We start from the raw sequence: 15,460 nt of genomic DNA on the forward strand, positions 1-15,460 counted from the left end.
ATAAATCAGTATTCATAGAGATTCAAAAATTATAAGGTGATAAATTAAATCTTTGAAGGTTAATACATCTATAACAATATTCAATAACAATAAGTACAAAACAATTTAGAATGCAAAGGTAAGTCAAAATAGAGTAAATATAAGATAGTTATCCTAATACATCTATGATATGTACAGTTGAGAGGCATAAATGAGAAAAGACTAATGGATATAATATACTTGCCTATAAAATTTTATATACATTTGTATGTATGGTGTGTTTATGTGTGTACAGGAGAGAGAGAGAGAGAGAGAGAGAGAGAGAGAGAGAGAGAGAGAGAGAGAGAGAGAGAATGTATGTAGATGCACATCTACTAATTTATATGGAAGGAGGCATGAAGTTGACATCAGTGTTAGCCTAGATAGCTTTAACCATCAACCTGACATAGTCTGGAGGCAAACAAGAAAAGCTTCTAGAGTAATTGACTAGATTGTGCCTAAAGTCATGTCTAAGGGGATTTTATTAATTGTTAATAGGTGAAGGAAGGGCACCATACTCCTGAACAGGTGTTTTCAAACTGTATTAAAAAGTTTATTAAGACTGTAACCACATCATCAGGTAACATTCTACTCCTCCATGGTTTCTGCTATACTTCTTCAGCAGTGAGTGAGAACTTTGGTTAGAGATAATCTACTAACAAGTAGCCTATCTTCAGATTCCTTTTTGACTTTTCCCCCAAGCTTCCTTCAATTATGAGGTGGAATCTGGAAGTTTGAATAATCACTTCCTCCACTAAGTTGCTTTGCTCAGTGTTTTTATCAAAGGAACAGAAAGGATACTCTAGAGGTATTTCTCAGTTGCTCTTTACCTGAGATGCTGCAGCAAGCTCTCTTATACACAAGGACCTCACTGTTTGACTAGTCTTGCTAGCTACCTTGCTCTGGGCATGAATTGTTCCTGCATCCTGTGTGTCAGGACTACAGGCAGCTACCACACCCTTCTGGCATTTACTTGGATTCTTGGGATCTGCCCTCTGCCCTTAGTCTTATGACGTGAGTACTTTTCACACTTAGCCATCTCCCTAGCCCGGTGCACTCAAGCATTTTTAATCAAGAACAAGCTTATAATAATAATCAGATTTCAAAATTTTAGACGTTAAATTCTTTTCAAAAAGAGATAATTTAGTTCTCCATATTAATCTCTACACATCATAATATCAATATTGACATATAGCTAAATATCTAACATTATATTGGTTAAGTGCAGTTTGCATAACAGACAAGTCAAAAATAACTAAGCTAGTTTTACCAGACTAAGTACTTATACATAGTACTCTCATTTGTAGGAGTATATATTATTTATGTTTTTATTTAAATTAAGTACATTTAATATATAATTTAAATAGTACTAGTAATCTCATTTTAAAATTAAATGTATTGAAATATTTTAATAAAAATGTTCTTAACTTATCATGAAGCATGTTTTGGTAGCTATTCATGCTGACATATAAAATGTACATAATAAAACAAATATTCAAAAAATAACATCTTCTAATACTTCTTACTATGACCAAAAAAGAAATTCATAGGGTTGGATTTGTTTCATTTGGTGGTGTGATTCCATACAACTGTGAGGACCAAAGTTTGATCCCACAGACCCCATGTTAAAAAACAAACAGGCATATTAGTACTTGCTTGTCTTACGACCTCTAAAGGACAGAAATGGGCAAGATAATTTTCAAGATCCAGGGTAATGAGATACCCTTCCTCATAATGTTGCATGACACCTAACATATGTCATCCAAGGTTGACTTGTGCCCCCTTCACAACATATAATTGCATACATGCAAGCATCCATATATACTCACATGCTGTCTATACACAAGTTCTTACACACAAAGAATTTAAAATGATGGCTATTGGCTTCTATTAATTACTGAGCATGAGTCTAATATTCATGAAGCTTTGGCTCCCAAAGTCAGTATCTCAAACAACAACAACAACAACAACAATAAAAACAACAACAAAAAAATACACAAAGAATTTCTCAGTGGATCTTAGTGTCAGAGGAACATGTTGGTTATTTATTAATTGATCAAAAGTATTTTTGTTATAGACTCAACCTCCCAGATTTATTTCTGGACTATGACTTTGGATAAGACCCCTGTATAGACAGAACAAGGAAGTTTCTCTTAACACTCCCAATGTCTTTATCTAACACTTGGATTTCAAGCTTAATCACTATATTTACCCATCCTCCCATTCAGTTGAGCTGAGCTGGAACTTCCAGTGAGATCCGAGGAGCTGGAGAAAGCCAGTGGTGAGAGAAGGGAAGCCAATGGGTCATCACAGTTGTCTGAAAAGATGGTGAGAGAAGGAGAGGTCAGATTATATGGGCAAGTAACATTTATGAAGAGAAAATTTATAATGTAGATACTCTCTTTTATTAAGCATCTGGTTTGGAAATGGTTGGGAATATTTTTCAGTGTGTGACGTTGCAGTTACTTCTCATAACCTTCAAACATGTTAAGAATTCCTTTCATTGATAGAGAAATGAAGGCTGAAGCAGTTCAAGTTCACAACACTAGTAAATAGCATACTCAAAAACTCTCAAGAATATTTTTTTTGGGTTGAAAGCCCAGCTACCCATTCTTTCCATTAGTTGAGCATTTGACCAAAGCCTCATAGCATGTCTGTGCTTAGTCTATGAGAAAGGAGACTCTGACAGGGTGTCATTTTTTTCTCTAATCTCCAGTTTACACCAACCTCTGCAATTAATGTGTCTATCAAAAAAGGATACTTTGAAATTTCTTATTACAACTTGTGCATAACACAAGTGGGAAATGTGCTACTTACATACGTGCTCACTTATGTTACAGGAAATGAAAGAGAATAGCCTCAGCTGTTGTACAATCTTGAGCTAGAGAGGAACATCAATAGTTAACTTTCTAGCCTTCTCTGGAGCTATACTTTAAAGCTGCTTTGGTAATACAAAACATGATAAGTCCATGGACAAACACATGACTTGACAATAGGGTATTATGCCTCCAAGTTGACCCTATGCCATAGCTATGGGATTTCTGATGGAGGGATTTGCTGGTCACATTTATCACATATCATATACATAACTAGTTTGAACATTTGTGCTCACAAGAAATATCATTGAGATTTATTTACTATATAACCAAACTAAGAGGCTGGATCTTTTGAAAGTTCCACCCTTGTTGTGGCTTTACTGTTTCAGAAGTACAGTTTCTCATCCTCTTTCCTTTGGTCACATAATTATTCATCATGTTGACCTTGTTGTATACTGCAACTTTGACATCACATTTCTAATCCTCTAGAAATGTCAGCCCATGGACTTTTACTATAAGTTACTCTGCTTCATATATTCTGTTATAACAGCACAAGAAAGGTTAGGGGGCTTAGTCACAATGAGTTGTAGTGCTTCCACAAGATAGTTTGTGTTTTGGGGGAGATTCTTTAGCAATGAATCTACTGCATAATAAAATTCAAGTAACGGTGTATTGAAAGAGTGTGTTGATAAATGATGAAAGCAAACAAGAACCAGTCAATCAACCAATTAGCTAACCGCACCAAGCCAAAATTCTTTTCCTGCTTTTATTTTGTACACAATTGATTTTCAGGGACATTGAAAAATGACTCCATAACATTTAGACAGACCTTATTCAAAAGAGATTTGAAATGTGTCACTCAAGGTAAATTTTCTGTTATGCAGTCACTTGGGAGGAACTGATCTGACATTTGAAAAGAACATTTACATAATACCTTGATTGTTTATCCAGCCAATTCTTCCAAAGCTGTTTTACAGGTAATTGCAGGAAATATAATTAGAAAGTGAGGCTTAAATTCTTGTTTGTTAAGTATGTTTAAAAAGCATCTAGTAAACTGGGTTTCAGGTTTTTCCCAAATGCAAACGTCTAAAAATATTTGAAAAGGATCAATCAGAGGCATTTGACAGCTGGAGCAGCAAATCATCAGAATCACATTAAAGGCAGCTTGAGGTTTCTGGGGATGGGGCAAGCCAGCGGGAAAACATAGGCCATGTGGCTGCTTTACTTCTAACACAGGATGGTGGTAGAAAGGTTGCATGTTTAGCACAACATGTGTTTAATCCCTATCTCTCCCCCTTTCTGTTTTTCTGTCTCTTTTTTCTCTTACACACACACACACACACACACACACACACACACAAATGCACACACACAAACAATACAAGGCAGACATTGCATTTGCTTATGAATCTTTTGACATCAAGAAATTTCAGAACAGCAAAGATATCTGGAGACAGAGCTATTTTTGCCAAGTGCTTGCTATGCAATAAGGACCTGAGTTCAACCATCCTGGTAAAATCCTGAATGCTACATTGCCCTCTATTAATTCCAGCAATGGGGTGGAAAAGAACAGTGAATTTCTAGGGGTTGATTGCCACAGAGAATAATGAATGTTTTGTGCTTCAGCCCAGCAAAATAGGAAATTCTGTCTTGAAAGAAATGGTAGACAGTATCTGGAGGTAAGAAGTTCAAGGCTGACCTCTGATCTCCCCAGACACAGACAGGTACCAAAATGCATATGTACTTGCAAATCTGTTCAAGTGCACACTAGATCATCAGTCCTCATACCCACTGGCACACACACAGGCACATACACACACAGGGTGCAATTATCTTTACCTGGCTCTGATATCTTTTCCATGTCATAGATGACCATTATAAGTACTGTGCATCTGGCTCCGACCATCCCCTATGCCTTTCTTATCAGGTTTTACAGAATTATCACTGAAGGCATTTTTCCACACATTGAGATTTTGTATTATAACAGAACTGAATGCACTTCCTTAAGAAAATTTGAAGTCAGGTGAAGTGACACGTTGCTTAGAAAACAGATCTAGTGAATATTTTTTCATCTTTAATTGTTAAAATGCTTGCGATGTGGATCACAGGTATGACTTAATCATTTTGCTTTTGCCCATCCTTAGATGGGCACTAGGGATAGATCTCTGCAAAACAAAGCCATACATCTTAGCTTGCTTACAGACAATTCACAAATATAAGAGTCTGAACAGATATGCTGCGGGTAAGCTTTAATAAGGGTCTAGCACAGCTCTCAAGATGCTTCCACTCATAACATGAGGGGAGCATAACTGATATGCTCCCCTCATAACAGCATTAGGAGGGTCTGATCTCCAAGAATCCATTGCTCTCACAGCAATAGCAGCTACGATTCTTACTTGCTATATCCACCGATGACATTTCTAAGAACAATGTTTCTACTTTATTCACCAGAAAATCCATGAAGCTCTGTCAAGGGACAGGACAGAGGAAATTTTTAAGTGTCTTGTTTTCACAGATGTGTTGTGCTTAAAGAATGGAAATTGAAAAACTCATCTGAATTAAGATTTCATGGCCCAAAACAATGCTAAAATTGGGAAAACTTCAAATCAGAAAGAAGAGAGGTCATCCTGCCTTCCACCTTGAATAAGAATATGGTTCCCTCTGGTATTTGTGTTATCTGACAGAATATACACTAGGCATGGGAGATTGGAGTTCCTAATTCCTATATCAGTTGATTCTCCTGAGTATCAGAAGACAATCTTGGTAAGTGGAGGAAGCTGTTAAACAGAAGGTAATTTGAGCCATATTCTGCCAAAAACTAAGTGACGGAATAAGAATAAGAGAAAGGAAACGCAGTCAGTATGAAGTCCACATGAGCAGATATGAGCACAGGCTTCTGAGGATATCTGCTGCCTTCGAAAAGAGATCAGTTTTATTCTTAGGTTCTTACTACTGTGCCATGGGCTTGTGAGATCTCTGGCACAGCAGGGTGCAAGAGTTCCTGCAAAGGGGAGCAAGTATGAGCTTGTAAGGGAGGGAAAGTCGCTTCAGCCTCTGTCTCTGCCATGCAGTCTAGGTTACTCCATGTCAGCCTGCACTGAGCCTGGTCGGGCTAGGCAGATGAGAGGCCGACTTGCCAGTGAGGAGTGTGGCAGAGCTTCAGGTGGCATTTTGGGAGAGCAGACCTCTTCCCAAGTGTTACAGCTCTTAGGACAGAAGCTCTTGGACAACTGAGTAGTTCTTGCACACCTTTAATCTGGATAGAAGTTTTATATATAGTTCTGGGGTGAGTCAGGGTCTGGCAGCAGGTATTTCTCATTGACTTGGTCTGAAAGCTTGTGGAAATTTTGTTTGAATGTGAGAAGGCTTGGTGCTGCTCCTATGTGACTCATGGCAGCACACCTCTCTGCCTGCTGGGAGCAGGTTGGCCGGGTGCTGTAGCTGCAACAGGAGCCAGAGGCCCAAGGGCGTGGCCTAATATCTGCCATTTGTTTCAGGGGAAAGTCACCTGCCAGGTCTCCTAGTTTCTTTTCTTTACTTTTTAATTTTCTATTTTAATTTTCTATATTCTTTGTTAACATTCCAAATGATTTTCCCTTTCGCGGTTTCCACCTCCCCATAAGTCCCATAAGTCCTCTTCCCTCTGCCCATTCTCCAATCAACCCCCTCCCACTTCGCTGTCCTGGTAATCCTCTACAATGCTGCATCAAGCCTTTCTAGGACCAGGGCCCTCTCCTTCCTTCTTCTTGGAAGTGATTTGATATATGAGTTGTGTCTTGGGTATTCAGAGCTTCTGGGCTAAAATCCACTTATCAGTGACTGCATTCCATGTGTGTTCTTTTGTGGATGAGTTACCTCACTTAGGATAATATTTTCTAGTTCCAACCACTTACCTAAGAATTTCATGAATTCATTGTTCTTAATTGCTGAGTAGTATTCCATTGTGTAAATATACCACATTTTCTGTATCCATTCCTCCACTGAGGGACGTCTGGGCTTGTTTCAGCTTCTGACTATTATAAATAATGCTGCTATGAACATAGTGAAGTATGTGTCCTTATTGCATGCCAGGGAATCCTCTGGGTAAAATGGCAACAAACAAATTGGGAAAAGATCTTCACCAACACTACATCCAACAGAGGGCTAATATCCAATATATACAAAGAATTCAAGAAGTTAGACTCCAGAGAACCAAATAACCCTATTAAAAAGTAGGGTTCAGAGCTAAACAAAGAATTTTCACCTGAAGAACTTCAAATGACTGAGAAGCACCTTAAGAAACGTTCAACATCACTAGTCATTAGGGAAATGCAAATTAGAACAACCCTGAGATTTCACCTCACACCAGTCAAAATGACTAAGATTAAAAACTCAGGAGACAGCAGGGGTTGGCAAGGATATGGAGAAAGAGGAACACTCCTCCACTGCTAATGGGATTGCAAGATGGTACAACCACTCTGGAAATCAGTCTGGTGGTTCCTCAGAAACCTGGGTCCCGGAGTTTCTAAGCCTGAGCTCCAATGGGGACCAGGCTGCCTGTGCACAGATCACCACCCTGCACTGTGCTGTGAAAACCCTCCAAAGGACAGGTGTTTCTGAAAACGTTTCTGTGCTATGGTCTCAGAGTGAAACAAGGACATAGGAGAAGTGCAAAAGAGAAGAATGTAAAGACATGTCAGGGAAAGTTCCCAAGGTGTACTCAATGTGCAGGATCGTGTTAGAGGCTGGCTTGACTTCACACCCAACATGTCCAGAAAGGATGGAAAGGAATTGTCATCTGTTTCGTCACTCCTCTGGGCTTCCAGAAAGCCTACTACACCGTCTTTCAAATTTATGCTTCTCCGCTTCCTCAGTTTTCTAGTGTTTTCACCAAAGGTAAATCACCCTCCTCCACCATGTTTCTGCTGTTTGTGTGTGTTTGCAAGTGCCAACATGTGTGTGTGCGCATGTGTTCTTAAAAAATGTAAAATGGGATGAATCCTGATTTGGAGAGAGTTTCTGTATGTGAGATGGTGTCTATGTAGTTCATAATCTCCAATTTGAAATTCTTCTTCCTCATCAACCAGAGTACCAGACTTTCTAGTTCAGGAGAACTTTTTTAAGTTTCACAAACAAACAAACAAACAAACAAACACAAACAACTGAGCTTTGATGATTAGAATTAGTTGTCAAGTTGGCTGAGTTAAGAATCACTAAGAGCCCTTCTAGCTAGTGTCTTCTGCCTAGGGAGATCACCAGCTTGTCTGCTCCTCTGAAAACACCACAGTCTGAAGGCTTCCAGAGGTCTGATGCCTATAGCGAAACTGACAGGAGCCTAGCATGGCTGCCGTCTGAGAGGCCCAACAAGCATTTGAAAGACTCAGATGTAGATAGTATCACACAACTAATGGACAGAAATAAGGGACCCCTGTGGTTGAATTGGGGAAAAACTGGAAAAAGCAAAAGAGGAGAACAGTCCCATGGGAAGACCAGCAATCTCAACTGACATGGACCCCTGAGATCTCTCAGACAATGATCCAACAACCAGGCAGCACACACCAGTTGGTTTGAGGCTTCCAAAACATATACAATAGAGGACTGCATGGTCTGGCTTCAGTGAAAAAAAGATTCAACTAACCCTAGAGAGATTTGTAGCCCCAGGGAGTGGGGAAGTCTGGGGACATGGGAGCATTCTCTTGGAGACTGGGTGGGGTAGGGGAGGATAGGAGATATGGGATGCGGAACAGTCAGGGGGACCAGACTGGGAGGGTGATAAAGATTGGACTGCATTATTATTATTATTATTATTACTATCATCATCATTGTTATTGTTATTGTTGTTGTTGTTGTTGTTGTCATAGAATCACTAGCAGTAGAACCTCTTAGCACAACTATCAGCTAACTCTTAGGTTAGCTGAAACAGGAAAGCTTACCCAGAATGTGGGCTGCACTTTCTGGTAGTAGTGAAATGTAAGGCCCAATAGAAAAGCCTTTGCTTTTTTCCCTCTACCTTTCTTTGCACATTACTGACAGGCTCATCTCTCATTGAGTTTGTCTACTCAATTGTTGCTGGAACTATTGATGCCATCCTTCACTGATACCTTAATTTAATGTCTTTCATCATCAACCATGCAGTGTAGGACAATGGTTCTCTAAGAATCCTTCAGGCTGTTGGTACCAGATTTCAGTTGCTGGATCACCAGTGTCCTGTCCTTTGTCTAGCAAATATCTGTTCTAAGCTTATCCAGTGTGAAGACAGCAATTGTTGCCACCCAGATGACATGTGAATCAATGTCTAAGTTCCAATTTAATATATATTCATTCTATATTCTCTTTCTACATAGTCTTCAGACCAGGACAGGAAATGAGCATCAAGTTTTTCCTCACGTGCAGTTCCAATGCATTATTCTGAGATTGATCATAGGGATTGTTCAAAAACTGTGAAGCAGATAATATAACTTAATATAAAACAAACTATTTCCAGAATGAGCTCTCAACTCCCCCTACTTTGGCATTCCTTTCAAATCTCAGCTAAAATTAAAATTCAAGCCACAATTAAAATTTTTATAACTAATTTTCTTTAGAAAATATGCAGTCATCTTTGCTGTCTTCTCCTTTATTAAAAAGTGAATTTCAGGCATGTATGTGTCCCTATGTGGTCTATGTGGATATGTACACACGTGGGTAGGTGTCTATGGAAGGACAAACAGGTTTCCTGAAGCAGGAACAAGAGGCTGCTGATAGGCTCATCTATCATTGGTGGATAGATGTATCCTGTGAGCTGCCTGACTTAAGTCCTGGGAATTGAACCCAGGTCTTGTGCAAGTACAGCAAGAAGTCTTAACTGCTCAACCATCTCTCCAGTCTTCTACTGTTTTTTTTTCTTTTATTACTTACAAACAAAATGGCAGCTCTCTTCCATCACTGTATCAATAAAAATTCAAGGCAGCATTGTGAGACCAAAAGTACATTTGCTTTTAGAGATCAAACCTTGGTGACATAACATTTGACACATCTAACAATACATATTCTAGTAATCAAAGATTGTTGGGTCTATGGAACCAGAGAGACATCTGAATTCAGTTTGTTTGAGGAGATTTAGGCCAAAAGAGATGAAAAAATCCATCTAGGACTGTTGCTGGATGAGCTGGAACTGTGATAAGTATATAACAGTACACTGGTGTCCACTGGGTGAGTACGTCTTCCGTGTCATATGCTCCTATTATTTACCTTATTTATAACTACTTATTTAATGTCAATTGTGTTTGTAATGAGAAATGTCTTCAGAGAATCAGGGTGTTGTTGGTGGTGTCTTGGAGGACTGTTGAATCAAATAATGGAGCCTCCTTGCAGGAAATTGGCATTGAGGAAACATCTTGAGGTGTTACACCTCATGTCCACTTCCTGTTCAGACTGTACCTCTTAATAGAGGGATCAGTGTATTTTGTCACAATGATAAGGAAATAAACTAAGACAATAAATATGTCTTATTGCTAAAACAAATTTATCTTCTTGACAATGGAAGTCCTTGACATGTAACAGTGCATTTTCAGTATTTTTCATCTACATGGCTTTCTGATTTCTCCTTCAGTGTATTTTCTACCCTTCCTCCTCAAGAGGAGGAAGGACAAAGGATGGATAAAAAGGCAAGAAGGAAAAATGGAAGAAATTCAACTTTTTTTTCCAAGTATCTGATCTCGATGCATACTTAAGAACATTGATACTTTACATTGCAGTGGTGGAGATGACTTGTTCTTCACAAGTAAGAGCACTGCATTCCAAGGATCTTCTTTTATAGCATGGAACATCACACACAGAAGGTATGCTAGATGCACCATTCGTGCAGCATTTTAGAAGTTACTGTTCAATGTTTAAGATGCTGCTGCTTTAAGTAACAATTTTTATGCTGCCAACATATATTTGTATTTGTTACCATTAAAATATGAATAGAGTTATAGATGGGACTAAAGTGAAATTGAATTGTATGTATGTTCTTATTACAGTAAATAGTCTGCATATGGGGTTTTGGAGCTTAAGATATGCACTCGTATTTATTGGCAAGATAAAATTCCTATTTGGATTGAATATGTAACAACCTACTTTGTTTAAAAGATATAAAGTATGAATTCCCTCACATGTCTTTATTGGTACTTAGTGGTGATAACTCAGGATATTGCCTTCATTTATTTTTCACATTGTAACCTATAATTTCACTTAGCAAATAATGAGAAGATATACTGGGGGTTTGCTATTAAATATGGCCCTGTCTCATTTCTCAAACATAGAAATCCAATGACAAATAGTTTCATAATGAAGAGGCCAAAATACAACAGTTCTTAAAAGTACAGCTGTACAGCACAGAGAAGCTCATCCTCTGTGTCTGGCCTCCATCTTTAGATTATAACAATATGCAATCACGTGACTTTGCATCACCCTATGAGCAGTCAGAGCCAAGACTATTTGGTACAAGAAGTCAATGAACTCAGACACAAACCAGAGGTCAATTAGCAGTAGATCTTCTTACATTTTTAACAACAGGTAGAGGCAAGTGTGTCAGTGGTAAACAGTTGATTAGCCAGCACAAAGCCCATGGGTCAGTTCCTAACAACAATACCAAAATTTGGGTAAAACTAAAAGTTAAGTATGAAAATTTGTGCTACTGAGTCATTGCATGTATGAGTGAAGTGACATGGCCTGAGACACAGAACTGTGGACCTGGAGTGATGCAGGTATCTGTCTGGGGTTGGCAGTGATACAGTGCCCTCAGTTTAGGGTCAAGAGCTCTCTTTTGTGTCAGTAATAGCACAATCCGTAGGGTGCTGGGTCAGTTTTCCATTTTCTAGAGTGACTAGCCAGCAGAAGTCCTCTGGGTTCTCAACAGTAGAGTTCTGAGATGTCAAGAGTAATAGTAGAAATAGAACAGAGGAGACATTCATAAGAATGAGGACTTGGCAATGCCCATCATTCACACAGAAACTATTTTATTTTTGTCTGGATTTTCAATCAGGCTCAATGTGAATCTTTAACAACTGTTAGTCTTAAACATGCTCTTTAATATTACAGTAGTAAGACTTGTGGACTTACTACGTCAAATGAACATAGCTCTTTCTTTCTCAGATTGTGCAAAGATGTACCACAACCCCAGCAATAAATTTCTATCTTATTGGATCACTTACCCAGAATAGTTGTGCTCTTATTCTGTTATTGATTTTTAATTTTTGATTTTTGGATATTCTATATTTTGTACAGTATAGATTATCACATCTAACCACTACAACTTTCCCTGCTATCTTCTTGAGCATTCACTTTTTAAAATTTCATATATTCTTTATTTACATTTCAAATGATTTCCTTTTTTTGGGTCCCCCCTTCCCAAAAGTTCCATAATCCCTCTTTCCTCCCCCTGTTCCCCAATCAACACCTTCCTGCTTACCTGTCCTATTATTCCCCTATACTGCCGCTTTGAGCATTTCCAGGACCTTCATTCTTTTGGGGCATCAACTGATATGTGAATTGTTTCTTGGGTATTCTGAACTTCTGAGTTAATATCTGCATATCAGTGAGTACATACCATGTGTGTTCTTTTGTGATTGAGTCACCTCACTCAGGATGATATTCTCCAATTCCACCCACTTGCCTAAGAATTTCATGAATTCATTGTTTTTTATCGCTGAGTAGTATTCCATAGTGTAAATAGACCACATTTTCTGTATCCATTTCTCCATTGAGAGACATCTGGGTTCTTTCCAGGTTCTGGCTATTATAAATAGGTCTGCTATGAACATAGTGGAGCATGTGTCCTTATTACATGCTGAGGAATCCTCTGGGTATATGCTCAGTAGTGGTATAATGGGGTCCTCCTGTAGTAACATGCCCAGTTTTCTGAGGAACCTCCAGACTGATTTCCAGAGTGGTTGTACCAGCTTGCAACCCCACCAGCAGTACAGGAGTGTTCCTCTTTCTCGACATCCTTGACAGCACCTATTTTCTCCTGAGTTTTTGATCTTAGCCATTTTGACTAGTGTGAGGTGAAATCTCAGGGTTGTTTTGATTTGCATTTCCCTGATGACTAAGGATGTTGAACATTTCTTTAGGTGTTTCTCAGTCATTCGATATTCCTCAGGTGAAAATTCTTTGTTTAGCTCTGTTCCCCATTTTTAATGGGGTTATTTAATAAGTCTCCGGTATCTATCTTCTTGAGTTCTTGTATGTCTTAGATATTAGCTCTCTGTCAGATGTAGGGTTGGTAAAGATCTTTTGCAAAATTGTTGGTTGCCATTTTATCCTTTTGACAGTGTTCTTTGCCTTACAGAAACTTTGAATTTTATGAGGCCCCATTTGTCAATTCTTGATCTTAGAGCATTAGTTCCACCAGAAAACTCCTACAGATAACAAACAACTTCAGCAAAGTGGCTGGACATAAAATTAACTCAAGGAAATCAGTAGCCTTCCTATACTCAAAGGATAAACAGACTGAGAAAGAAATTGGGAAATTACACCCTTCATAATAGCCACAAACAATATAAAGTATCTTGGTGTGATTCTAACCAAACAAATGAAAGATCTGTATGATAGAAACTTCAAGTCTTTAAAGAAACAAATCAAAGAAGACCTCAGAAGATGGAAAAATGTTCCATGATCTTGGATTGGCAGGATTAATATAGTAAAAATGGTCATCTTTCCAAAAGCAATCTACAAATTCAATACAATCCCCATCAAAATCCCAACTCAATTCTTCATAGAGTTAGAAAGATCAATTCTCAAATTTATCTGGAATAACAAAAAAACCAGGATAACAAAAACTATTCTCAACAGTAAAAGAACTGTGGGAATCAGTATACCAGACCACAAGAAATACTAAAGAGTAACAGTGTTAAAAACTGCATGGTATTGATACAGTGACAGGCAGGTAGATCAATGGAATAGAATTGAAGACCCAGAAATGAGCCCACACACCTGTGGTCACTTTATCTTTGACAAAGTAGCTACAATCATCCAGTAGAAAAAAGATAGCCTGTTCAACAAATGGTCTGATTCAACTGGAGGTCAGCATGCAGAAGAATGCAAATCTTCAAATCAATCCATTCTTATCTCCTTGTACTAAGCTCAATTCCAAGTGGATCAAGGACCTCTTCTACTTTCTTCTACATAAATCCAGACACACTGAAACTAATAGAAAAAAAAAAAAAAAACTAGGGAAGAGCCTAGTTGGTGCAGGAGTGCCAAGGACAAATGTGATCAGTTGAAATTAACATGTTAATTAAACCTTGGTTACAAGATACTATAAACTATTTCAGGTGGCAGGTGGTTTAGTTTGGGTAGAGATAGGTATGTTGGATGGGGACCTCACCTTCACTTCTTTGGAACTGACCTTATTACCTACACATAGTTTACATTTTGAGAATTCTCAGTAAAAAGTCTGTGCTATGACTTCTGGAGGTATCTATCACAAGGATTATTGCTAATACCACTGAGAAATCAAAGCTATATTATAGCTGAATGCCTCATTCCTATAGCTTTATCCCATCATAGAAAATTGATTTACTTGTATGCATATAAGTCCTAGTCACAGCTTACATGGGAACCATCCTTTGACTAGAACATTAACTGGTCAAGTATACATAATTCAGGAATTAGAAGAGAGTGAGAGAACCTGTTCAGCTCGGGGGACTGCAAAGTTAAGTTTGGGCAGTAGAGGGTCATGCTACACAAAGAAGAAATGCTACTAACAGGACAACAGCTCAGCTGGACACTTGGCATTCATCCAGGAACAGATTAACTACATCAGAAAGCAGGTCTGTTGACCCTAGGGTTTCCCTTGTGTTCACCATGCTCACACCTTAGAGGAACTAGAAAGAAGCTGAACCAACACTGTTTATTTCCACCCTTTTTGTCTGACCTATTGTATTTCTCCTTTTCTTTTTTACTGAAATTTCATTGCACTTTAATTTTAGTTTAAAAATGATGCACCAAACCATATTATACTTCTCCTATTTGGATAGTTCTCTTTACATAGTTTCTTCACCTGGCCATCAACTGCTTTTATTTTCTCTTCCTTTCTTTCCTCTTTCAAAAATTCTAATTCATTGTTCTCATTTTCTCTCTTTTACTTAATCTCCTTGTTTCCTCCTTTGCTTTCATTCTTTGTGCTCATTTTTTCATTTCATTCATTTACTATATTCATGTTTAACTCTAATACATTATAACTTGCAATGCAATCTAAATAATTTTTACCAGTTTTTGTTCCACTTGCACCTGCAGAAAAATCTTTCAGGTTTTAATTTATTTCAATGTGGTTCTAGATTGTATTCCACTTGCTGGTATTGTTGAATCCTAATGTTTTCCATTCTGAATGTCACTAGGTACTGAATACCTAAGAAAAGACTGATCACTAAGAAGTTCCTAAAATAAAGCAAGGAAGCTTCTCTACAATACCAGGAACAAACATTATACAGAATGACACATCATGTTGCAAAGCAAAGTTACATCCTCAAGATGTCATGCTTCCTCAGTTCCAACCCAAAGACACTGAAAGGGCTATGGGTCCAAAACCCACTTCTAATCATTTTAATGGAAAATAAACAAGCATTTGAATAAAGAAAAAGAAAGTCAATTCAGAGCATGCATAAGAAAGTCAGGAATGTAGA

The 15,460-nt window shown here is 38.2% G+C and overlaps 1 protein-coding gene across 2 annotated transcripts in view; it reads right to left on the reverse strand.

Annotated features, from left to right (window-relative positions):
* LOC127697709 (contactin-associated protein like 5-2) overlaps positions 1-15,460 on the reverse strand; it is a 909,987-nt gene that overhangs the window by 730,477 nt on the left and 164,050 nt on the right. For both annotated transcript variants that reach the window (XM_052201021.1, XM_052201020.1), the window contains exon 2: positions 2,231-2,335. In XM_052201021.1, coding sequence (XP_052056981.1) covers positions 2,231-2,335 — 105 coding nt within the window. The remainder of the gene's footprint in view (positions 1-2,230; positions 2,336-15,460) is intronic.

Source organism: Apodemus sylvaticus, chromosome 12, assembly GCF_947179515.1.
Source record: "Apodemus sylvaticus chromosome 12, mApoSyl1.1, whole genome shotgun sequence".
NCBI classification, from domain to species: Eukaryota; Metazoa; Chordata; class Mammalia; order Rodentia; family Muridae; genus Apodemus; species Apodemus sylvaticus.